Raw genomic sequence first — 25,815 nt, 5'->3', positions numbered from 1 at the left:
TATACTAATAACTTAATTGTAATATTTGTAAAGAAAAGTACTAAAAATATCCCATTAACGGTTAAAATCAAAGAGACAGGATTTTTAAAATTATAGAGCAGCCATGCTCCTAAAACCCAGCGTGTCCATCAAGTTCTGCTCTCAAAACACATAATAAACTAAATTTTTAATGACCCATTCTCTCTCCATCTCTCTCTCTCTTTCTCTCTCTCTCTACATCTCTCTCTCTCTCTCTCTCTCTCTCTGGTGGCTCCTTTGGGAGTATCATGTAAGAGAAAAAGATGTGTTACAATTCCACCAATATTAATTTTATCTGAAGGTACCCTCTCATAAACTGTATAAAAAACCTTCTGTGATATATAATAAACTTCACTAAAGGATAGAATATAGATATTACGGTCCATCGATTAGCAAGTTCTATCTTTACAGGCAGAAAAACATCCCTGCTTCTTTTAAATTATATAATGATTATGTTAATCACAAAATATAAGTAAATCCTGAAATTTCTATTGACAATAAATAAATATTTTCATCATTTTGAACAAAGAATAAAACATCGGTTAATAACCTAAAATCTGCTTTAATAAAAAACTTCCCTAACAAGCACATTTTATACTCCTTTTTAGATTTGATGAAGGCATGGTTATGCTGTTTCTAATGATGTTTGATTGTAGAATAATGTAGGATATAATACGTGATCGTCAATTTAGCTTGCTAACATGGTACTCATTTATTGGTCAAATCGTTTATCCACTAGGAAGAATGGATGTAGGATATATTTGGATTTGATGACAGGGGAAATTTTTTTGTCAATTTAGGTTGCTAACAAGGAAATCATTTATTGGTCGGCAATCAACTAAATGAACCAACCAATCAAAATTAATGAAAGTCTCTGAGGATGTTAAGCAAACGTATAAGAAAACGTTATTATAGGACTTAGGGAACTAGAGTAATAAACAGCCAATTGTTCCCTCTCTCTCAGTAATATGTTCAATAATTGTAGACTTAATGGACATTGGTTTGGTCATAATCCGCGTTTAAAGTTATTTTAAAAAAATTGTATCCCAACTTGAATATTGGTTCCGCATGTGGATAATAAACAAACATCTGGTCAGAGAACAATATCAATAATTTACAAAAACTTTTAAATTCACGCCACGTTTTTATAAAAAGCTTTTGCTAAAAATTAACTTTGATGGTCTGGTGATTACACGTACGTGTGAGTAAGTGTGTGTGTGTGTGTGTGTGTGTGTGTGTGTGTGAGTGTGTGTGTGTGAGTGTGTGTGTGTGCGTGAAATTCAAGTATAATAGCAGCTATTATTCTGAAATCATTACACCCTGCAACAAAAGGCTGCGATGAATAATAGTGAACACGGGTCAATATTTTTTTTGTGTGTTATGGGTTTTTCAAAATTATTACATTAAGTATTGCACTCATAAAATAAACTAGGATGACCAATTCCATGAAAGCAAGGCTCAAACTTACAATGCATGTAATATTCAATATTATTAAGTTTGAAGGAAAATTTTGTATAAATCTATTTCTATATTACAAATATTACAATATTTCAATACAGGATGCTTAATTTGAACATACTTTTATTACTTACATTTAAGACTTGATTGTAAAGTTTATATCATTAGGCCGCATCGTTCTATGAATCACTATTCTAGAAATCAAGTGAACGGGATAATGATATCATAAAATAAAATGTTATCAAAAAAGTGAACAAAAATCTTTATTTTAAAATGGACATACTTTGCTACTGATAATGAATATAAAGTTGCTTTTTTTTAGAGATGCTAAGCCTAAAATATTGTACGATAGTGTATTAGGAATCTTTGTTATGAAAATGAGATAAACAGAATAATTATATCATTCAAAAATTGTTGCAAAAGTTAAAATCACCATGTTTAAAATGGACATACCTATATTCTAGTAATTTAGAATTGCTAAGCTTTCTAAAATGGACATTACTCTTACAGAAATTATCATGTAAGGTTCGAAATTGATAGGACAATATTAATATGATTATTCATAGATAAGTGCACGTACGAACGGACCGACCATAATCATAGAAAAGCCAAAATAAAAAAAAACTATCTACACAAGTAAAATTGGCAGTAAGTGGATAGAAAACCTCTTGATCTCCGTAGCACTTTCATATTTGATTCTTTACCCATTGACATCTCAAGTCTTCTACTCATCATGCCTTTATCCAGGGATCTAAAGGGATAAGACAATGGCCAATAAATTGATGGATATCCTTAATAATTATACACAAAATTATTCTTTTTTTTTGGACTACAATTAGTGGTTCAAACGCTTGAACACTCAACTTATTGAGCCAACCGATTAAAATTTACTAAAAGTCTCCAAATTTGTTAAGCCAACGAATTAGAAAGCTTTTTTATAAAACTTTGGGGACTGATGCAATAAACAGTCCAATGTTCCCTCCCTCCCTGCAATATAAAACAAAGTCGGACACAGGCTAAGGGCAAGTGAGTGTTATCAGAGATAGAAGGATAGGCCAATGGCCAATTACTTCATCTTCAGATTCTTTCCTTAAATTTCTAGAAAATTTGAATTAGTTGACGATGAAATACTGTATTGCATTTGGAAAATAATTGAAACATATTTTAATTTGGATTAACTAACCTATGATATAAGTATCAAGAATTTTGTCCTATCTATTAAAGTCTTCTTAGCGCTAAACTCATTAAGTTTTCCATTTTGGGAAGCTTAACATCATTACGAAGAAGCCACTATTATCTTTAAATTAAAAATTTTAAAAATCAATTATTTAAGAAAAATCAAAAGTTGCTAACTCAACAGATTTAAATGATACCAACATAATTATTAAGGATAGGGTTAAGTAAATTGATTAACTGTTACGATAAAAAAAATTTTTAGAACCAACCAAAATATAAGTGCTTTGCAATCTGTTTATTTATTATAATATTTTATTGTTGAATATTTTTTGGTCTGCTAGAATAAATAATTACCGCAACGGCATTAATGCGCTCGCTCAAGCTTTCCCTCCAAATCTTTAAGATTCGGCTGAAATATTTTATGTTGCGTTAGTTCTAACCCCCAAAATCTAAAAGAGCTGAAATATTAAATTTTAGAATTAATGTCTTATCCCTTTATCCCTGAAGTGCCCTAAAAACTTTTGCATTGATAAAATATCCATCTATATTAAACCTGTTCAAAATTTAAACATTTTAATTTTCTTTTTGAAAAATCCCCCCAAAAAATATCTAATGTCAAAACTCTAACTCGCATTTTTCCCGGTCATGCGCTTTTGGTGCATTTTTCAGTCTGTTTGAAATAAGTTGAAAACCTTCATAGATAGCTTATTGACCATAATCAGCTTTTAAAATCAAAAAATATTATTGTGAAATTTGGCCAGGTCTAGTTTATATCTACGCTACCATGAAAACCAATATCTAATCTTTGCTAACAGGCCAATATTTGATTCATACAAAAATGCACAAAATAACAATTATTAAGATTTCGTCAAAATATAGTTGTATTTTTAATAGTTATTAATCGCATCATATAATAGACAGCTTACCGCGAGCATCAAAATGAAAAATTATATGATTAAAACCAGTTTTGTTAGCCCTAAGGGGTCGCAGTACCGTACTAAGACTATGGTTCGAATTATATGTTCCCTGTATGTATGTGTCCCTCATTTTTTATAGAATTTAATTTATTATTTATGCACATTTCTTAATTTTTAGCCAATTAAACATAACAGTGAAATTTTAAGGATTTAATCAAATAAGAACAATTTTTCGCGATATTATTTTTTGGAGTAAATGACAAATGTATTGTCAATATAGGAGGCCAACAGACTTTTAAGAAGTAACGTTTTTTGTTCGTTCCTTAAGATCTTATTAACCAAAGAATTTATTTAATTTTTAATTACCCCGGGCAGGTTTTTACCTATCCTTGTTTAAAATCCAAAATATCACTGGATGCTAGAGGCACAACTGATATATTATATATTTATAGTATATAAAGTCAGGAATAGGGTATAACCAACAAGCGAAATAAATCTAAAATAATATTTGGGGGGCAGATGGTGGGTTTGTTAATTTTACAAGTGTTGCCCCCCAACGACAGCTGAAAATATGTATAGGTTTCGTGATTTTTCCCCCGAATTAATTTCGTTGTTGGTATTAGCTGATATGAAGTAGACAAGACAATGCAACAAACACTTTAATTAACTAATCACTTCATGACCTTGACTTATATACACATAGATAGATAGATAGATAGATAGATATGAAATACATCTTATAATGTCTATGGATTGGTGTGCGTGTGTGTGTGTGTGTGTGTGTGTTAGTGGTTGTATTCTCTTATGTGTAGCAATATAATGCATCCATTAGTACACTCTTGGGGAACAAAATAAAATATATATTATGTATATCTTTCTTTAATGGAATAGAAAGAAAAAGAAAGAGAAAAGTGGAAGAATGGAGAAGAGTTTCTTTTCTACACATTACGGCTAAAAAGAGAAGGTAATAAAAGGAGATCTAGGAGAAACATATGATTGGTGCAAACAGACGACCAATGAGAGCCCGATTTGGCTGACTGGCGGCACTTTTGAGTGTGTGTAGTTTGACTGTGGCGGCATTCCACACTAGTTCTAGTGTGTTTCAGCTTATAGTAACATGGTGCTGGAGCTAGAGGGGGCCTTACACACACTCACACACGTACACACTCCCACCCACTCACGCACACACACATTTTAAATATTTAAAATCTTTCTTTTTTACTGCCCTCTTTATTTTTTACCTCTATATCTTACCCTTTTTTAAAAACATTACCCTCCTTACCCCTATTACTAAATTTTAATATGTATGGTTAGCTAAATGTCTCTTTCAGTAAATTGCTGATACAAACTTTAATAGAAATATTATTATTAAACCCCAAAAAGTGATTAAATTTATATTTTTATGTTTTCAGATGATAAAAAATGAAATGAGTTATAGTTTACTAAATATCAAAATAATCAGAAGTTAATATTTAATTTGTTAATATTATAAATGACAAATTTTATCAAGGGTAAGTTTTGTGATGATTTATTATGTATATTAATATAAAATTTTTATTTTGTACCTAAAATGTTAAAGTTTTAATAATTTCTTTAATTTTGGTTATATTTATTTTATCAAAATATTCTAGGTATAAAAAAGGAATAGTACGCCGCGATTTTCCTGTATGATGAACCATAAATTTTTTTTTTTAAGAAAAAAATATATTTAATGATTATTTTAAGTTAGGTTAGGTTAAGTAAGGGTTACTAGAGTCTCAAAGGGATAGTGTATCGAATAGTCTAAGCGCTCTGCAGGAGATTAAAAAAGTCTTTTCCTTAAAATATTGAAAATAATGGGGGGGGGGGGGGGCTTTCGGTAGTCCATTTAAAGTATGAGCATAATTTTTATTAGTAAGCCCTGCAATATAATCAGAGCAACAATTTAAGCGATTTGGCAAGGCATAGGACAATGGCAAATAATCTAAACCTCAGCCTCTTTTAGGAAACTACTAGTTTGATTGGTGTGAATATATAGGATTTATTTATAAAATGTTTTCAATAATTGAATCAGTTGCCCAAAATAAAAAGGAAACGGCTTGCGGCTAGAATTTTTACAAAGCGGCTGGTTAGCTTACTTAGGTCTAACAAACGGCGGCGGTAAACAAATATCAAAGTAACAGGTTTCGGATTTCTGCGGCTTAGGAATTTTATAAATAGCTGTGTCGCTGTTGGCTATTCCTTTTTTCAAGTGATTTACTCTATTGCAGTTGCCCAGGTCCAAATTAAGGGATTCGTACCAGGTCCCCTAACAATTACGCGATTATAAAGGTGCAATAATATTTGTAGGAGAATGCATGAATACGTGCACAGGGTGCGGAGGAGTTATTCAAGACAAATTTATTTACAAAGTTTCCCCAGATATGGTCTGGCATGGTACTTGTCTTAAGGTAATTAGCAAAGTTTTTTATCAATCGAAACAAACAAACTGGTAAATAAAAACGTTTTCTTATTCGTTAACCTTGGGGACTTTTATAGATTTTTGTTTGCTGGTTTATTAAGTTGAGTGTCCAAACGTTTCAACCACTAATTGTAATCTACGGAAGGGGTAATTTTATGTATCATCATTAATTTTGTACAACAATTTTTTGGCCATTGCCTTATCCATTTAGATCCCTGGGGATAAAGAGACATTCACAAAAATATCCTAGCTTTATATTACCCCTCTTTATTCTAATTAAAATCGTGTGCACGCCTCCATTGGGAAAAAATGTATAGAAAACTTAAGTTAAAATTGAAATTATATACAGGTATAAATTTTTATTTCAGTGCTGTGAATGCGATATTCTACTAGAGGACAATCAGAAATGTTATGTTAAGAATGGCAAACCCATGTGTAGTAGAGACTATATTAGGTAATAGTTATTTATCACATCGTATTATTGACAGCTTTCCGTGGATATTATAATGAAAAATTATATGATTATAACCAGTTTTGTGGCCCCGAGAGGCCTAAGGCCAGGTCAAACAAAACTGGTATTAATCTTATGATGCAATACATGATTTTTCAGTATGGCTGATAACCGGTTCTAATCCAGCAGATATTAATCGGTTTTGAAGCAATACTGACAATAATATTGTCCTCTAGAATAGAACCAGATTTAAACTGTGAAGAAAAATTACATTTTCATAATTTATTTAAATTGTCCACAGAAACGTTAAAAATATCATTAGTTCAAATAGCTGCCGTTTGCACTACATTACCTCCTCAATATCCTCGTATGGGCAAGGCTACTATTAACGATACTGTAACGTAAGGTTCATCAACTAAGTATTACCCGGGGGTTGTGAGCAAAGTAACACCCAACCGTTAGATTGCATGACCTTTGTTTGAAAATCCTATTTGTGCAAGAAAATAAGTTGCACCTGTTTATGGGCCAATTTATTATGGACAAGATATCAGTGTCACACGGCTGATATAGCAACTCTAGTTGCCATTTTAAAGAATCTCACGTCTCTATTATGATGCGGTGTGGTTCAGACTCGAACCCGACACAGCAAGCAAGTTACCAATTACATTTTTGCTATAGATTACAGAAGTTGGTAGTGGGATAAAGTATCTAAAAAATCAGACATGTGACGTCATAAAAATGAGGGATTATCCATCTCTTTTTTAGTGGTTTTCTTTCCCACTTCTCCTCTCATCTCCCTCATTTTTATGACGTCACATGGCTGATTTTCGAGTCACTTTGTCCCACTACCAGAAGTAGTAATTTTGCATAATTGGCGTTTTAAAAACAAAACGGGGAGAATTTGGGTAATATTTGTAGTCCACTAACTATAGAAGGGATTTAGCTGGTTATGCTAGGTAGCTTGGCTAGCCAGCACTCCACTCCCCCTTCTACCATCTTCAGTGTAAACTCTTTTCAAATCCTTGAAACTTTTCTTATTTTGACAGTTAATGTTGTATTTTACACACCATTTTTACAAGTATTTACACTTTTGCAAACAGATAACAAAATCAGGGAGGGAGGGGACATTGGGCTGTTTATTACACTAGTCCCCAAAGTCTTATAATAACGTTTTCTTTTTCGTTGCCTTAACAACCTTGGGAAAAATGTTGAATTTAGGTTCATATATTTGAGTGTGCAAACGTTTCAACCACTAATCATATTCTACAGAAGTGGTAATTTTGTGTATCATCATTGGGGATTTTCATAAATTTATCGGCAAGTGTCTTATTCCTTTAGACCCCTGTAACAAAATAACTTCTACTCTCAATTCCCACAAAAATTATACACAGCCAAAATTGAGTTTTGCACTACTTTTTTTGAGTTTAGATGATTTTATTTCTATAATTTTCCACAATTTTATATATTATTATTAGAGGGAGAGGACAATGAACTCTAAATAATAAAACATAAGATTAGTTAATTTATAACAAGTTGTAATGCATTTCTGCTGCAAGCGTGTCGTAAAATTACGCTATGTAAAGATATACCCAAAATAGAAAAAATCTGCTTTTACTAAAGAGGAGAATTGTCTTCTATCGAAAGAGAAAATTTTGAAGTAGTATTTCAAAATAACAAGAATTACAACAATTATGGATGGCAGAGCAAAAAAACCTAAATTTATACCTAGACAATTTATTCATAGATAGCATACAGACGAATATAGTGACTTATAGACTATAGATGCTCAGTACCTTGCAAGTATACTGTGGATTAGATGGACGTACGGACAAAATTAATTATGGAATAAATTCTCCTAAACTTTTACAACTTTAATCTCTTGCAATTTTAAATGTACCCTTATGTAGTTTTATAATTATAAGCCAAAACAAACATATGTAAGCCTGTATCTTAAATAGTAACAGAGAAATCACATTACGGATGGACAATCCAAGTGAATTGTAGAGTAGCTTGACTTCGAAAAAGACTGAGGGGGAGTGTGAACAAAGAATGGATTTGTCAAACTTTATACATTTTTACTTTTCAACAAAACTTAAATATTTCAAGTTGAATTTCAAAATAGCTATAAATTCATCAATGAACCTTAGGTGAAACCAAGGATATAAATAAACATTGTGGCGTTGCCTTAAAAGTACAATTACAAAGAATGAGTTTTCATTATACATTTTGTTTTTAATTTATAATTTACATATTTTAACAAATCTTAAATACTAAAACTAATTTATTTTATATCATTCACCTAAAAGAACAATGAAAAAAATAACGGTTGTCATAAAAATATAGCAATTGTTTGCAGCTTATTGGTAGCTTAAGTCTGCAAAAATACAATTTAATGCATTAATTAAGAATTTGAGCTAAAATTATTTTATGGTATTATGTAAAAACACCATCAAACTTTTCTTGGTTTTAGAGCAGATTATTACGGCAGCATTTTTGTGGAGTTTCTTTTAATCAAAGTTTTCCCTTGTTCCCATTTAATCCCAAGAAAATCCAGACTTGTGTTAAAAACTTAATATCTACTTTAATGGATATAGCAAGAAATATCGTTGAATTTTTTAAAAAGTTTTTTTTGATTCTGACAATTTTTGCAATAACAAGTATGACAACATCCACAAAAGCAAAGCTCTGAAATGGTAGGACAAACGAACATTAACACTTGTAGTGTATTAGAACTGAATAAGCAGAGTATAAATTTATAAGTCGAAACAAAATTGTAAGTAAGTTTGTTTCAAAACTGCTTAAATACTGTTTAAGGACATACTTACATTTTTAGGACTGGATTATAGAGATGCTTCGCTAGCCTTATGACCCTAATTATAGAAAAGCCACTCTTTTAAAAAGTTGAAATTAAGATTTTAGGTGTATTTTTGTTGTGTTAGTTTTTCTAACAAAAAATGTTTATCTAGCTTTTTATTACAGTCTAAGCTTTTACAGCTTGTGCCATCAAATATAAAACATTATGTAAAACATAGAATTAAGAAAAATAAATAATAATTTTGATATATAGCCTTAATTAAAAGATGAAAAGAACAAGGATGACAACATGCAAAAAGACGGACGGACAAAGTGAGTTTTGGAATATAGTCGTTTTAGTTTTAAGACATATATCTTGAATAGCATCTAAGAAAAGCATATTTTATCCCTTTTTTTCCCATTCCACCACAATGTATTAAAGGAACAGACAGACTGAATGAGCTATAGGTTAAATGATCATTGGTCATCTGAATCTTTCCATTAATTTTCTGCCACCAAAGAAACATATTTCTCTGAAGCTCATTTAGTGCCTAAAAATTACGTCTTACAATACAAATGACCAATGATGGGCCAATACAAATTAAATTAAATTACCAATGTTAGGCCATTTTACATTTTGATTGACCAAGACGTCATTTTTATAGGCACTATAAAAAGCTTCTATTTCTCTCGTTGTAAAAGTAATCTTCACAAGTAATTGCAAACATCTATGTTTTAATGTTTTATCCTAGTGAAAATTGACGGACATTTTTAAGCTTTGCGAATAAAAAAGAAAAATATATGATAAATTCCCCCCCATTTCTGTGAATTGCATGTTCTTGTCTTAGGATATATAATCCTTTCTTGTATTGTTTACTCATATTGTGTTTCTTACATGGAAGTGTGTGAGTGTGTACTCAACCAGGGAGGGAGGGGACACTGGTCCTCAAAGTTTTATAGTAACGCTCTCTTATTCGTTAGTTTAACAACTCTGGGGACTTTTAATGAATTATGATTAAGTGGTTTATCAAGTTGGGTGTTCAAACGTTTCAACCTCTAATTGTAATCTACGAAAGGAGTAGTTTTGAATATAATCATTGGAATGCACATCAATTTATCGGCCATTGATTATATCCCTTTAGATCCCTGGTACTCATCACAGGGATTAAGGAACAATACCTGCGCTGTTTTAACTTTGTTTTGGGATACCTTTTACTAACATAGGTATGACTTTATAGATCTACCTAAACATTTGTATGACTCTAGTAGATTAAGTAATTAATAAATGGTTTTCAATCGAAGTACTACATAAATAGGATTATGGATTTTGAATATATGTGGATATTATGACAGGGGAAAAAATTGTTAACATGAAACTCATTTTATTTGTCAATTCGTTCATCTAGTAGGAGGGGAGGAAAAGTGGGTGGAAATGGGGAATAGTTACTTTAGCATGCTGCGTGTTTCATGTGCCCCGAGATTCCCATAGGGGCGAGCCGCTATTTAATGGCCGTAAGACGGACTTTCCCATTAAATAATCATAGAATATCTTCGCTTCTTCTAAAAGCATAACCCCTTGGAAATAATATTGGTGTATAATATATTCCCTCTTGTGGTACTCTAGAATGGAACATCCTTGGTTCCGGAATGCATCATGTGTCCTATTGTACAATATATCAGGGATCTAAAGGGATAAGACAATGGCCGATAAATTGATAGACATCCCTTATAATGATACACAAAATTACCCCTTCTATAGATTACAATTAGTGGTTGAAACGTTAAGACTTTCAACTAACTTAACCAACAAATTTAAATTCAGTAAAAAGTCCCCAAAGTTGTTGATGCATCTTAAAGGAAAACATTATTTCAAACTTTGTGGACTAGTGTAATAAACAACCCATTGTCCTCTCCCTCCCTGACAATATATATAGAAGAGTTAGGATCGTGATTCATCCTCCCGCGATAAATTATTGTTGATTGAAGGTTTGTGTTAACTTTAAACCTTAAGCTATTCTCTAACTTCTAAGGGAACCATTTTTTTTATATTTAAAAAACATGTCACCTCTTAGTAAAAACCTTCATCTCTTTTCCTTTAAATCTCCAATTCTATTTTTTCCCCTTTTACTTTTTTTTTATCACAGAGTTTTGTTGAATGTTTCGTTAGAAAAGCAAAGCCGTCCTCGTTATTATACTTTGTAAAAGTGTCCTGGACTTCGGTTATAAAAATTAAATCAAATAACATAATAATGCTTTTATTTTTACAACAAGATATATGTGTAGTATATATATTAAACAATGCAATGTAGAATTATCGAATGTAATGCAAAAATAGTATTCCTCTCCTTAAAATAGCCTAAAACCTGAAACAAAGTGCAATTTAATGTCAGCCATTAAGAGGTCTTTAGTGGCATTGCCTTTTCTGCTGCGCCTCTAGCATTCAGAGGTTCTGTAATTAAAGGGGAAAGAAGAAGGCATAAAAATAACCCAGAGCATCTAAAGGCTTTAGCTAAAAAAAATAGCCTAAAACCATCATGAAGGAGAAATCAAGCAGTTCAGTGGTTAATAAAATTTAAAAATCTTACTACTTTATACTATAGGATATCATTGGGCATATTACAACACCATCAATTTGAAAATAAAAACTATTTTTGTTCAGGTTGTACAGTACCCGTTGTTCCGCGTGTAACCTCGTGTTTCTCAAGTCAGATATTGTGATGAGAGCTAAAACCAAAATATTTCATCCAGAATGCTTCAGATGTTCAATATGCTGCAGACGTTTAGGTAAAGTAAAAAGATCTTTAGAATCTGCTTCATTTTTGACTAGCGGATACGCTCCTAGAAGCAGCTTGGGCTTTTTACGAAAAGGGAGGGGATAATTCGACCCACTTTACCTTTTTTTTTGAAGGGGAGGATTTTTTTCCTGGGCGATTTCTCTTGGGAGGGTAGTAGTTATTAACCTTCCCAGGGCCTATGAGAACCTGCCCTGTAAAGGAGAACCATATTGGTTCAGCAGTTAGCGATAATATACGCAAACAAACAGACAGATAGATATCGTGTTACTTTATCATAAGGATTTACCAGAACAAATCTTCCACATAAAGCGTTATTATTTCGTGTATGTTTTCAGTACAAGGAGACGAGTACGCCTTGCATGGCACTGGAATAGTTTGCAGAGATGATCTGGACCTCGTGCACAAGGAGGACAACAACAATATCAACATCAAGGCGGAGCTGCAAGACTCATTCAGGTTAATTTTGACTGGGCATCTAATAAATGTAGAAGTAAAGAATAGTCCAGATAACCACCTGGATCCAGTATTGGGTACCTGTTTCGTCTGCTAGCAAATTACTTTCTGCTTTTTTGTAGATACATGGCTGTGTTAACAATTCTGACGCTATTGGCTGATATTCAAAGACTCAATTGGAAGTCGGTACAGGGTCCACGGGGGTGGGGACATATAGTTATTTAATCCCTTCTCCTCTTTTGTTTAACTTTAATGCCCAACTGAAAAAGTTATCCCTTTATTTTTCCACGTGTAAATTATTATCATTTTATGCAGCTTTTGTGATTTTCCGCATGTATCCATTTCTTTATTTTAATTTAATTTGGATTACTTTAAATGTTTTTATCTTAATATGGTAAAATGTTTGAAATTTTGACCATTAAAAGTAAAACAAAGTAATCTATAAAGATATGAATCGGCGACTGAAAAAAAATAAAGGCGACATCTGATTGTTATTTAATTGAGAAATTAAGAAACGTGAGGCATAAATCAGCTGTAGCTGCCAAATCCACTTATATTATCTGGTTTTCCTTTTAAAAACAAACATATTAAAGATTTTTTAAATTATTTAATAAGTTAATATAGATTTATATCATTGAGGATGGGGACATTGAGCAGTTTATTACACTAGTCCCAAAAGTTTTATCATAACGTTTTCTTATTCGTTGAGTTTCATAATAACGTTTTCTTATTTATTGATGGTGTACATCAATTTATCAGCTACTGTCTTATCCCTTTAGATCCTTGCATTTTATAAATGTTAAAATTTTTGTAGAGACACCTTGAGCGAAGGGTACCGGGACGAGGATAGCTTTAGTCGCGGGGACGAGGATTGTTTTCGCGAGGACCTGAGCAGCCTCGAAATGAAGAGTGAACCCGACACCCTGAGGCCTGAGTCTCCGGACTCCACCAAGGGGGATAACAGGAGTCAAAGTAAGTGTTTATTAATGATTTTTTTCTGTCTGATAGAATTTGGTCAAAAGATTTTTTTAATCTTCTAAATTTTACTCAATATATGTAATAAAATAAAATCTTTCAGACAAGAAATAAAGAAAAATAAGGATATAGTCAATTAATTTTAATTTGTTTTCCTATAAAGTTTTTATATTTAAAATTTAACAAGCGGGTGTGTCTAAAATATGCATAAAGAAAACGAAAATAATTAAGATTCTCGTCATCTCGCCTAAATTCTTTTTTTCATGGAGTAAGGTCATATTTTGTAATTGTATATCTGTAATACATATCTTAAACAAACCTCATAGAGAAATAAGAAATGTAATTCATAATCAATAAGCTTTCTTTAAAATTTAGCCCAATATTCTCTTTTTAATTTGTTATGATTCCAATTACTCGGTGTAGGACTCGACAGGCAGGAGATAGGACCGGCAGATCTCTATCCGCCCTCCCCCTCCTCAGACAACTCAAAGAACCCGTCGGCGTCTGGGCGGGGCGGGGGACGGGGTCCTGCCAAGGGAAGATCTAACCGGGGAAGAACTGTCCTAACGGAAAAGCAGCGCACTATCCTCACTGCCTGTTTTCAGCATAATCCAAAACCTGACGCTTTGCTAAAGGTTAATTAATTATTTTCACTTATTCATAAATCTTTTATTCAAAAAAATTTATTTAATTTATCAATTTTGTTTTCAAAATTCCAATGCAATAAATATTTAAAATTAAAACCATTATTACCCCAATTAGGAACAGCTAGTCGAAATGACCGGCCTAAACGCGCGAGTCATAAGAGTCTGGTTTCAAAACCGTCGCTGCAAAGAACACAAGCGAGTGAAAGCAGCTGTGCTCATAACCAGAAAGGTCAGTTTCATGACCATCAAGATTGTCATGCAAGTTTATGTTGACCTTTTCTAAAAATCTAAATGGGCAATTGCTTTTTTGTATGATATTTTTAATAACACAGTAGAACCTTTTTAACCCAATTTAGATATATGCTAAAGGAAAGGTTTTCCAATTTACTAGGCTTTAAACATATTAAGTGGCTCCAATGTTTAAAAATAAGTTTTTTGGTAAACCTTGAGTTTAGACAGTGCAGTGATGACCCCCTAGTGCATGCAGCTATTTAGATTAGACAATATATTTATCTTTATTTATAATTTTTATTAGTTGGACAATAATCCTGCCGTCCTGTCCTATACCTGTACACACATAAAAATACTTTTTCATTTTATACAATTATTAAGTATTTTTTGTAGCTGTGTTTAGTGACCTGGGAAAATGGGGATAGATGTTACCGATTTTGGCCTACCTATTCTATTGATGTCATAGTAGAGGGAAAGAGAAAGAAACCCCCTAGAAAAAAATGGGGTACAGGGTATTTCCTGACGTCAATAGAATAGGTAGGCCAATAGCAGTGACATATATCCCCATTTTGCTAGGGCACTATAGACAGCTACGTATTTTTTAACTGATCATAATCTAAGTAACACAGCTATTAAACAACGCTATCATAGTGATATTCTGTTTTCAAAAAAAAAAGAATTAATTTGACTTAACTCGGGCAAAGATTTAATTGTTTAAATGAAACAGATTTGATATTGAAATGTAAATTTTTATAATCAAATCTGCAGAAAGTAAAGGGATGTTTGTTTGTGATTTAGTGCCTCTGAAATATTAAAGGTTAATGAAGCAGCTTTTAGTTCCGATAAAAAATGATGTCATACAAGACAATTCACCAATGATATGCCAGTATACATTTTAATTGGCCAATGGCAAAATGCATACTAGCCCATCATTGGCCATGTGTATTGTATGACGTCATTTTTCATAGGCTTTATAAGCTGCTTCAAGTTTAAATAATTTAAGATTACCGTAAGCATCAATTTAGTCTCTAATTCTTTTTCGTACCTCTTTGTAAATTTCAAAGAGAAAAATATCGATATGCCATTGACTTCTCCTTCCATTGTTCACTTATGAGGGAGCCACTAGTAACAGTAAAAAATCAATAGCAATTTAAGATTTGTATCCCTAATCAGGCCGCTTTGATTGTGACGGATTAGAGCGGAGCGCCGGATCGGAGCGGGATCGGCGAAGTCGGGCGGGAAAAGTTCGAACCGTTCTGACGGAAAAACAGCTGAGCATCTTGAAAACTTGCTTCAGGTGGTTTTATATTTATCTTAACTTTTGTATATTCATTTTAACATATTAAGATATTTAAGAAAACAACAAAGTAGAAACATAAATATTAACAAATGACTTTTAATGTGAGATAAAAAAAAATTTCAAACTTAAGTATTATTCTTATTCTTATAGCCCAAAGTAAATGTTTTGATTTTTAGCGCAAATCCGCGGCCTGACGCACTCATGAAAGAACAGCTTGTTGAAATGACCGGCCTAAGGAATCATAATCACATTGCTATCCTAAATAACAAGGATGACAACATCCATAAAAGCGAATTTCTGAAACAGTAGAACCTAATGTTCTACCGTTAGAGCTGAAAAAGCAGAATATAATTGTATAAGTCTAAACAAAATTGTAAGTAAATTTGTTGCAAAGTGCTTAAAAACAGAATACTGTTTAGGGACATACGTTTTTAGGACTTTCTGGTAACGATTATAGAGTTGCTATGTTTTTCAAATTGTATATGAATCGTCATGCAAGTTTAAAATCGATAGGACAATTTTAATAAATTAACGAAAAGAGCTAACCGTACCGGACGGACGTAATAACCCTAATTATAGAAAGCTTCGTTTTGAAAAACAAATATCAATTAATAAATGTAAAATTTTTAATTTTTTTTTGAATGAGATTTATAATTATGAGACTTCATTTTAAAAAAAAATTAGTTTGCACCTTGACCTTAATGTCGCATTTGACAAATTATTAATAATATGAGCTCGTAGTTGGCAATACAAATTTTTTTAAAAATATTTTATTAAATAATAAAACTATTAATGGTAATAAGTGGTTTGGAGAGTGTTTGTTGTTGTATTTTTAATACATAAATGCTCTATTTAGATTTTCCTTTTCATTAAATTATTATTTTTCTGTTGAGATTTTATGATTAAGTTGAAAGAAAGAAAAAAAATTATGTAGAATTCAAGTTATTTCATATACTTCTCTACTTTAATCTTCAGATCAAAGGAATATTTTAATTTGGGAAGACATTAAAATAATTGCTTCAGTCTCTGTTCCACTTTTTATTCAAAATTCATTTTTTAATTTCTAAATATTCCTTTATAAGCTTCTTAACGTAAGATTATATTGTTTTTTCTTGTTTATTAAGATTAAATTGTCTAAAATGAAAAATTACATATTAAAAGATTTATATGGAACACTGTTTTGTCTTCAATTTTTCAAGCCAATCCAAAAAACTTTTTCTATCATTGAAATGCATTGGTGTTTTTATTGGTAAAATAGAATCTTTAAAAAATGACGTCATACTGGCCTACCATTGGTCATACTGGCCTTTTCATATCAAAAGATCTAAATCATTATTCCTTATTGATGTAACTTTAAGTAAAGTTTTTTTTTCTAAATTGGTTAATTTCATGTCCAAAACAGGCTTGATAAAATAGGAAAGGCGAATGAAAGAAAGGGCCGGGGTTTTAAAGAAAATAAGCTTTTTAAAGTATTGTGCATTATGATCATAAACACAAGCATAAATCTTAGTATTGGATTTATATAACTTTTGGCACAATTCTTTATATCATTTGTGCAACAGACACAGCAAACACACATTTTTTAAAATTTTCAAACCTAAATTTGTAATATTTCTATAAGAAATGATAGTACCTGCGCCCCTAGCATTTAGAGGCTTTCTATTCATAGGGGTAGAATAAGCAACCTTAAAATGGAGAACCTAATCGGTTCAGTAGTTATCGAAATCTTAAGCTACAGACAAAAAAAACCTTACTACTTTATATAATAGGATTAGGAGCTGGAGTTCAAATTTTCTCGTTTTTATGTCAAATGAATAAAAATTAGGGTTAGAGTCAGGGGGATATTACACTGGCGACATAATTCCTCCGAATCTTTGGTTATGGTAACTTGTGACAGTGCACGGGTGGTCAGGGTTTGGTTCCAAAACAAGAGATGTAAAGAAAAGAAAAAAATCCGCGACCAAGTGAAGGTAAACAGAAACCTTGCTTGCAGTGGTTCTCTACAAAGTTTACGTAGGAATATGTATATTTTTTTTTAGTTCTGCATGCTTTTTAATAATGACATTTTTTTTGCATGACAGTAAACATACTTTTATCACAGGCTTTCACAAAGGCCATCCTCCCCCGAAAGATATCTGAGCACGTGCTTGTTTAGTAATTAATGTATGAACATTTTAGTTTGATATATTAAATAATTTTAATATTTCAACCAAAAAAATAATCTTGTTTATTCTAATGTCATTCCAAATAAATATTTAAAGGGTCGTTTTTTATGAGGAAAGGATAAGGCGAGTGAATTAAAACTGGTCTTCCATTTTTATGTCCAGTAAAAATTAGCAGTATTCACATACCAAATGAATTGATTATTTAATACCTATATTTGAGACAACTTTTATTTAATGAAATCTTCCAATTTTTAACATGTATAAAACGGCCTGCTTTATTGCATCAAGATCCATGACAGATCTGTATAGGAAATAAACGTCTATAATCAAGCTCGAGTCTTCCAAACATATAGCGTTAAAAACTCATAGTGGTTCAATAATCCCTATTAAACTCTCACTGACCAGAACGTTAATACCCATTATTCTACTTTTTGCATCATAAATTCAGTTTTTTTAATTCATGTTGCTATTCAAATAACATTAAAGTATTTGATTTATATTCTTAAAGCAGAAAACTTAAATTTTAAAAATAGTATATCTTAGAAAACTTAGTTTTAAAATGAATTGATTCGTGCGACACTCCCGTAAATGTGTTCAGATATTGAACTAAATGTTTTAACCCTTTCAGGACAAAAATTTGAAATGAAAAATATTAGGATTTTAATCTTTAATAAATGATTTTAAAAAAGGAAGCAAAACGTTAAATCGTGTATTTTTAAATTGGGTGAAAATATAAACTAATTACTGAATACTCAGTTAAACAAATATTCTAACGTAAGACATTAAAAAGTCGTAGTAACGAGACAGAGAGAGGGGGGAGAGAAAGAGAACGGGGGGGGGAGAGAGAGATAAGGAGAGAGAGGGGGTAGAGAGAAATATAACGAGGGGGGGGGAGAGAGAGAGAGAGAAAGATTAACAAGGGTGACAAAATCCGTAAAGAACTACTAAATACTAAAGAACATTAAGAAATATAGAGTAACTGCACTTAAAAGAGAAAATATTTATATTGCAGCAAAAATTTGAGTAAATATGTCATTTAATACCTTAAATACAAGTTATTTTATTTGGACGGACATACTAACGTCATGGTGATGGGGAAACTATGTAAAGCAATGGTAAAAATTTACTTTGACTTCATTGCAGGACAGTTTCATGAATTTTATTGTCAAGTTTTAATTCAATAGAACAATTCTAATATGCCTAAATTAACAATCAGAACTTTCTTTTAGGGACGTACGGATGGACAGAACAACTGTAGAAATAGATCATTAACATTATACAACCCTTCTACCCCATTTCCTTCCCTCTTACTGGATGAACGAACTGACCAATAAATGAGGTCCACACTGACTAGCTATGTAGGGAATATTTACACAATTTTTCAGGCATTGAATTGAAATATTGAAGAGAGAAAATCACATTTCCCCCTAATCCTAGCCATCAGACGAACGGACGGACATTTTGAATTATAAATAAGCTTCGCTACTAAATAACAGCGGAATTTGCAAATGTTCCATTATAATCTTGATTAAAAATTTAAGCCATTTAATTTTGATAGCAACTGAGAAAACAAATATTTTAGCTATTAAAATATGATGTCTCCAAAAAGACTAATGGACCATATGAATTTAGAGGAAGAAGGATAGTTTCAATACCAAAATTTCTTTTCCTCAGGGAAGGAGGGAACATTTGACTGTAAATTACACTGTTAACCAAAGTTTAGTAACCACGTTGACTAAAAAAACTTAATCAGTGTTTCATCAGTTCTATACATACTAGAAGTGTCCAAACTTAAATCAACAGAAGGCTTACCTTTGTTTATCATCATTTGGGATGTAAAATAAATATAATGAATAATAAATATATAAGTAATAAATATATATAAGTAGCAAAGTTCCTAATAGTAAAAGTAAAAACACAAAAGTTAAAAGTTAAAAGAAGAAAACGCGGTATAAGCGACAGACAGACGAACGATGATCAGTGCAGTGGTCATACAAATCTTCACACAAATTAGTCTTTGATATCAGAAAATAAAATTATGTTTATGTGCAGTACTGATTGATCGAAGGATAGGCGGACAGAAGTACATTGGTCTAAAAAAAATTCAACCTTCTGTATTAAATAGCAGAAGGGAAAATAAACATTTCCCTTACAGTAATTTTATTTATTTCGAAGCACTATAGACAGAATAACAGACTAAGTGAGGAATAAAATTATTTAACTTAATATTAATTGACTTTGTTACTAAAATTTAACAGGTAGATAAGGATGACAACATCCATAACCATAGAAGCTCTTGAATTAAAAAAAAATAAAAGGCAAAGCAAATGAAAGCAAAAAGGGTGCACAACAGACAGACATAGTAAGTACACAAAAAAATATTTTCGATAAAAGCTGGGTAATTATTCAAGAGCATTACCAATAGACCGACAGACAATATTATTCTTAGAGTAGACGTGCATTGGTCAGTAAACATAAAATAAGTCTTCTGTCTTAACCCTGAAAGATCGGGCCCTCTACAAATTCTTAACTGATCGGATTTTATATCTTAATAATTGCATCAGACTTCTACCTTTCCAGTAAGGATATTTAATATTCTTAAGAGCATTACAGACCAGCGAACAACGTGAGCTGTAGGCTAGTACAATAATAAGAGTGTTTAAAAGCACCTACTTTTTTCATCGAAAGTAAATTATTTTTCTAGTTCATATATCCCTATATTTGATTTTAAAATAATCTCTATTAGAATGGACTGTATATTTAGATGTTATTTTATGTATGAATCCTCTAAACCTTACACAATCTGAATTCGAATAATATTTTATGGATGTGAAATGTCTAGCTGTAAGTTTAAAACTGCTTCTGAAGTAAAGTATGATCATGAAAAATAAGAATATTTTACATTTTATATAAAGTGAATTACTTTTTGGATATTAATAATATAAAAAATGCATGTTCTTTAATATATTGTATTTTAATAAGATGTTTTATTTTATATAATAATTAAAGTTAGCATGATCTAAATTAAAACCTGCATGTTTGTTTACTTTTATGTTGTCATCACTGCCATTTTAAGAAGCAGTTGATAGTCCTTAATAAAAAATGACGTCATACAATATAAACGACCAATTAGAGGCCAGAATACATTTTACTATTTGTAAATTACAATGTATACTTGCCTATCATTAGTCATTTGTATTATATGACGTCATTTTTATTAGGCACTATCAACTGCTTCCCATTTTGATAAACTATTAAAACTTAAATTTATTAATTCTATGGACGAATATTTTATCTGAATTTTTAAAAATTACCCATGCATGATATATGAATCCTTTAATATTGTCTTAATAATTTACTGGAAAAATCAGATAAAATGTTTATACCAAAATAACATGAAAAATCCTAATGTTTTTTTTATATTTTTCTATAAGCAATGCTAGAAAGTGTCATGTTTGACGTCATAACAATACGTCTAAATCCATCGCTTTTTAGGGGTTTCCTTTTCCACTTCTTATATCTCCCTTACTTTTTAGACGTATTTTTATGACGTTACACATGTTACTTTCCAGCCCTTCTATTATAAATCAAACTCAATTTAAAAAAAGGAATACTTTTGTTATAAAAAAATGATAATTTTAGGACCATCAAAAGATTGGGTATGGAAGTATGAATGGAATTCCTATGGTGGCCACTTCTCCAGGTGAAAAAGAGCAAAGCTTTTGAAGCAGTAAGTAGTGCCTAATAAAAAATGACGTCATACATTACACATGACTTGCCAGTATACATTTTACCGTTGGTTAATTACAATGCATACTGGCCTATCATTGGTCATTTGTATTGTATGACCGTCATATTTCATTAGGCATTATTTGATGCTTCAAGCTTTTTATAATTTATTTGATTCTACATAAATTATATATAACACATTTTATTATGGCCTACTAAAGAAAACAATTGACAAGTAACATGAAATAGTAATAAAAGAGTTTTGGGAGTCTTTTTCTTTTTCTTATAGATAATATTTCTTTTAGTGCGTCAAGACTCTCCTGACATATCAGCAGTTGATATTCACGGATACCATCCTCCGTGGCACAATATGCCAGATTTTGCTGGCCTCAGGATGGACCCTCAGGACCTGCACTTTAACCCACAAAATGGAGGACCACAGGTACAATTTATTGAAATTTTTAAGCTTTCCAATGACCCTTTTCGTTTGCTAGCAAATTTTTTTCTGCTACTTGGATGTGTTAATATTCCCGACACCATTGGTTGATTTTCAAGGCCTAATTGAGAGTCAGGACAAGCTCATTGGGATAGGGAAATACAGCTATTCCCCCCCCCCCCTGAGTGTTTACTCTAATAGCTGAACACTTAATTACAACGACTAAGAATGTAAAGGCAAATAATCTTGGATATTTTTTCCAGTAAGGCTTCGAAACCGATTATTATCCGCCGGATTAGAACCGGATCTAAGCAACATTAAAAATCATGTATAGCATCGTATTACACACAATTTTCCACGAATATCAAAGGAAAAATCAAAAGATTAATACCAGTTTTGTTAGACCAGGTCTTCTAATTTTTAAGTCCATATAATTTTTCATTTAAATATCTGCAAAAAGCTGTCTATAATACGATGCGATAATTATTATCCTTCAAGGTTTAATTTTTATTGAATTATAATTTCAGATGCCTGGCTTTGATCCAAATGGTGAAATGTTCAACTCTCAGCTTCATCACCACAACCAACATTTCCCTCGAGACCTTGGTTTCCCTGGACCTCCTCCTCTACCTCCTCCAGGATATCCTCCACTCCCACCATTCCCCGCGGATGGTCCGCCAGGCGTTAACGTCCGACCTCCATCGTCGTCAGACGGTCCCGGACAATTTATACGTGGCACAGATAAGAAACCGTTACCGGGATTCCAAGATTCGCCGGACAGAAAGCCACCCCACGGATTTTCACCAAATATACCTAGTGGTACTCCGGGTCCTAGAGGCCCACCTGGGGGATTCCAGGAACAGGATGAACTTAGCTCCTACCTGTCTCAAGTTGAACAGACTGTTTAGTCATAGATACATTGTAGATGCAAGTTTATAATAATTTGAATGTTATTTTGGTCAAGTGCAGTTCACAGTAAAATGTTCATGGTAACGATTATCTTCAAAAATCTATAAACTTTAAAAGCTGCTAACGACCAAACGGTAAAACGTATAGATTATGCTTGCACAAAATTTTAACCGACAAAAGAATGCCTACAAATAACCTGGAATAGTCATTAATAAAAAATGCACAGTTATGTCGCAGTGCACATAAATGCGCGAAAAAAAACTTATTTTACGTGTTTCTTCTTCAGTGAAGCTTTCTCTGTGCATCATTGGATCCTATTCCAGATTATTTGTAGGCCTACTTATGCCGCTGAACACAGTATGTGGGCATGCCATGTACGTTCAGTCGTTTGGCAGCTAGCAGCCTATAAAATTCATAGATTTTTGGAGATAATCGTTACCAGGAACATTTTACCGTGAACTGCACTAGATCCGTTATTTTGTCAAAGTATTTAGATTATTTTTAGTCAATGCCTAATATTTTATTCTTTTTGTAATTCTTGCATTTTTTAAGTTCAGATTTTTTGTAGTCTTTTATCAGCATTTTGTAAAATAAAAGTAAAAGGGATAATTTGTATCTATTTTTGGATAGTAAGGCATTTTTTTTCTTCAAATGTAACAAAAGATTCAAAGACATCTAAAATTGTCTACTGATTTTAATTTTGTTATTTTTAATTAGATGTTTTTAATAGAAAAATTTGTATTGCCTTTGTCATGCCTTTACAAAAATTGCAGTAAAAATTGATATCAACTTTAAAAAGTTAAATTCAACATAGATTGGGAAAAGATAAAAGTTTTAATAATTTTAATTAGATTATTTTACGGTGGTAAAAATTAAATCAAACATTTATTCAACTTAACATGCATGGCTTTTTGAAATGAACAAATAATGGCAATTTTTAATAAATTTGTAATACTAAAATCAGATGTAAACCAGTACAATATTTATGAAGATTTTTCATGCTATTTTTGACTAGGATGATAACATCCAATAATGCAAAGCTCTTGTAATAACATACAAAGAAAATATGTTACAGATTATGGCAAGTTATAACATGATTTTGCATTTTATGCCTTTAAATACTTACTGAAACATACTGAACATATTTTGAGAGAAGCTTCGCTTCTAAATATGAAAAAAATAACACAAATAAAAAAAGATATTGTATTGGTTTATTGGTAAAACCTTTAAGTCGTAAATTGCTGTGATATTCGTTAATACCAACTTTCTTCATCTTTGTAATGTGAAAAATAAAATTTAAAAACGACTTTTTTAACTTTGTTTGAATAATACAATAATTATAATTAGGGATGGCAATCCGTCAAATTTTTGGACCGGATTCGGATTATTACAAGAATCCGTCCAAAAAAAAGACGGATTCCCGCGGATTCCGGATTCTAATTTTTGGCGGATTCTAGCAATATTTTTAAAGGCTTTTTTTTTAATTTAAAAAAATTTAAGTGCTACATATGTCCTAAAAATTAATGTTCTTGGTGTTCTCTATAATTCACTTCCGAGAATAGAACCAAATTTTAAAAGATATTATATATAATGATGATAATCTTTGCCCTCAAAAAGGCGGAGTTGAAAGAAAATCAAGACGCTAATTTGAGCCCACCAATTAAGAATCCGAATCCGATATTAAAAAACGGATTCCGGATTCCAAAATTGGCTAAAAATTGGGCGGATTCCGGATTCGGATTGCCAACCCTAATTATAATTATAATAATAATTATCTAGAAGTGAAATATAAAGTACAAGCTAGTTTTGTTTGTCCATCCAGATCTCTCTTAACCAATGGAGTTCTGCTTTGAAGGAAATATTTTTAGAATGATTAAAGGCTTTTTTTCATCCCCCTCCTCCCTTCTTCAAATACAAAGCCCCTAGATTAGAGGGGCGCATCCGCTAGTATTTTAGTGAGATTTTTATTGTTTGTAGTTTAAGATCACAAAAATAACTATATTGAGTTCTTTGGTGTAGGGAACATTGGTCCATGAAGGGTTTCAGGCTATTTTGAGTCTTGACTAAAATCAAAGAATGGTTTTTGTACATATTTCGGACCCATCTCTTTCTCTTCGAGCATAGAGCACTAAGATAATATCCCCCTCCCCCCTCTACTGCAAAAAAAGGCAAAGGTTTTCCGCCCCTGAATGTTAGGATGTTTTTTATAATTTTATGACCAATATAAAGATTTTGTGAATAAAGGACTAAAATTTGACAAGGTTAGATAAGAAGAGGATAAAGGTTGATATCAGAGTTTATCAAGGGCATGTTTTATAATGCTAGGGCCGCGGTTGGATCATTTAGATTAATGTCAGTTCCAGTGATCCCGTGTATTTATTTTATCATTATAATATTTTTTCCCCTATCGCTACGAAACCGATTAATATCCGGTGGATTAGAACCGGTTCTCAGCCATACTGAAAATTATGTCTAGCATCGTATTATATTTTCGAATATAAAAATGTAAAATTATAAGATTATAACCAGTTTTTGTTTAGCCCCGAGATGCCGAAGGCATATCCGAGGAAAGCTGTTTATAATACAATACGAGAAATAACTATTTTAGGATTTGATTGAAAATTATTGTTGAAATTTGGGTCCATCCTCTTGTTATGGTGTCAATGAATTTCCCTTCTATTCTTTGTTTGTTATTAACCTTGGCCCTTCTTCATAACTCAACACATTAAATGTACGTCATTAGCACTTCGTTATGTCGTTATCATCGGCAGCCACAACCCTTTTTAAAGTCGACATAGTGAAGAAAAGCTGGCAGTTGTAGATTGTTAGAAAGGGTGGTTGTTGCAATTACCACAATGATAGCTTTAGCAGATCAAATAGCGAAGCATTTGGTCAACAAAAATTACATCTAAAGCTTAATTT

The 25,815-nt window shown here is 31.8% G+C and overlaps 1 protein-coding gene across 1 annotated transcript; it reads left to right on the top strand.

Moving 5' to 3' along the window:
• Nucleotides 1-4,979: 4,979 nt before the first annotated feature.
• Nucleotides 4,980-24,194, top strand: LOC145317415 (insulin gene enhancer protein isl-1-like). Its single transcript, XM_080158492.1, has 11 exons — nt 4,980-5,080; nt 5,898-5,998; nt 6,378-6,463; nt 11,913-12,037; nt 12,384-12,504; nt 13,316-13,473; nt 13,900-14,111; nt 14,239-14,352; nt 21,462-21,522; nt 21,854-21,990; nt 22,512-24,194. The coding sequence occupies exons 1-11, from the start codon at nt 5,062-5,064 to the stop codon at nt 22,890-22,892; spliced, it is 1,515 nt and encodes a 504-aa protein (XP_080014618.1). The 5' UTR covers nt 4,980-5,061; the 3' UTR covers nt 22,893-24,194.
• Nucleotides 24,195-25,815: the final 1,621 nt, after the last annotated feature.

Source organism: Acartia tonsa, chromosome 4, assembly GCF_053477335.1.
Source record: "Acartia tonsa isolate MP-2025a chromosome 4, ASM5347733v1, whole genome shotgun sequence".
In the NCBI taxonomy this organism is placed as follows: domain Eukaryota; kingdom Metazoa; phylum Arthropoda; class Copepoda; order Calanoida; family Acartiidae; genus Acartia; species Acartia tonsa.
Note: the sequence above shows the minus strand (reverse complement) of the source record. Positions and strands in the feature narration are given on the sequence as shown.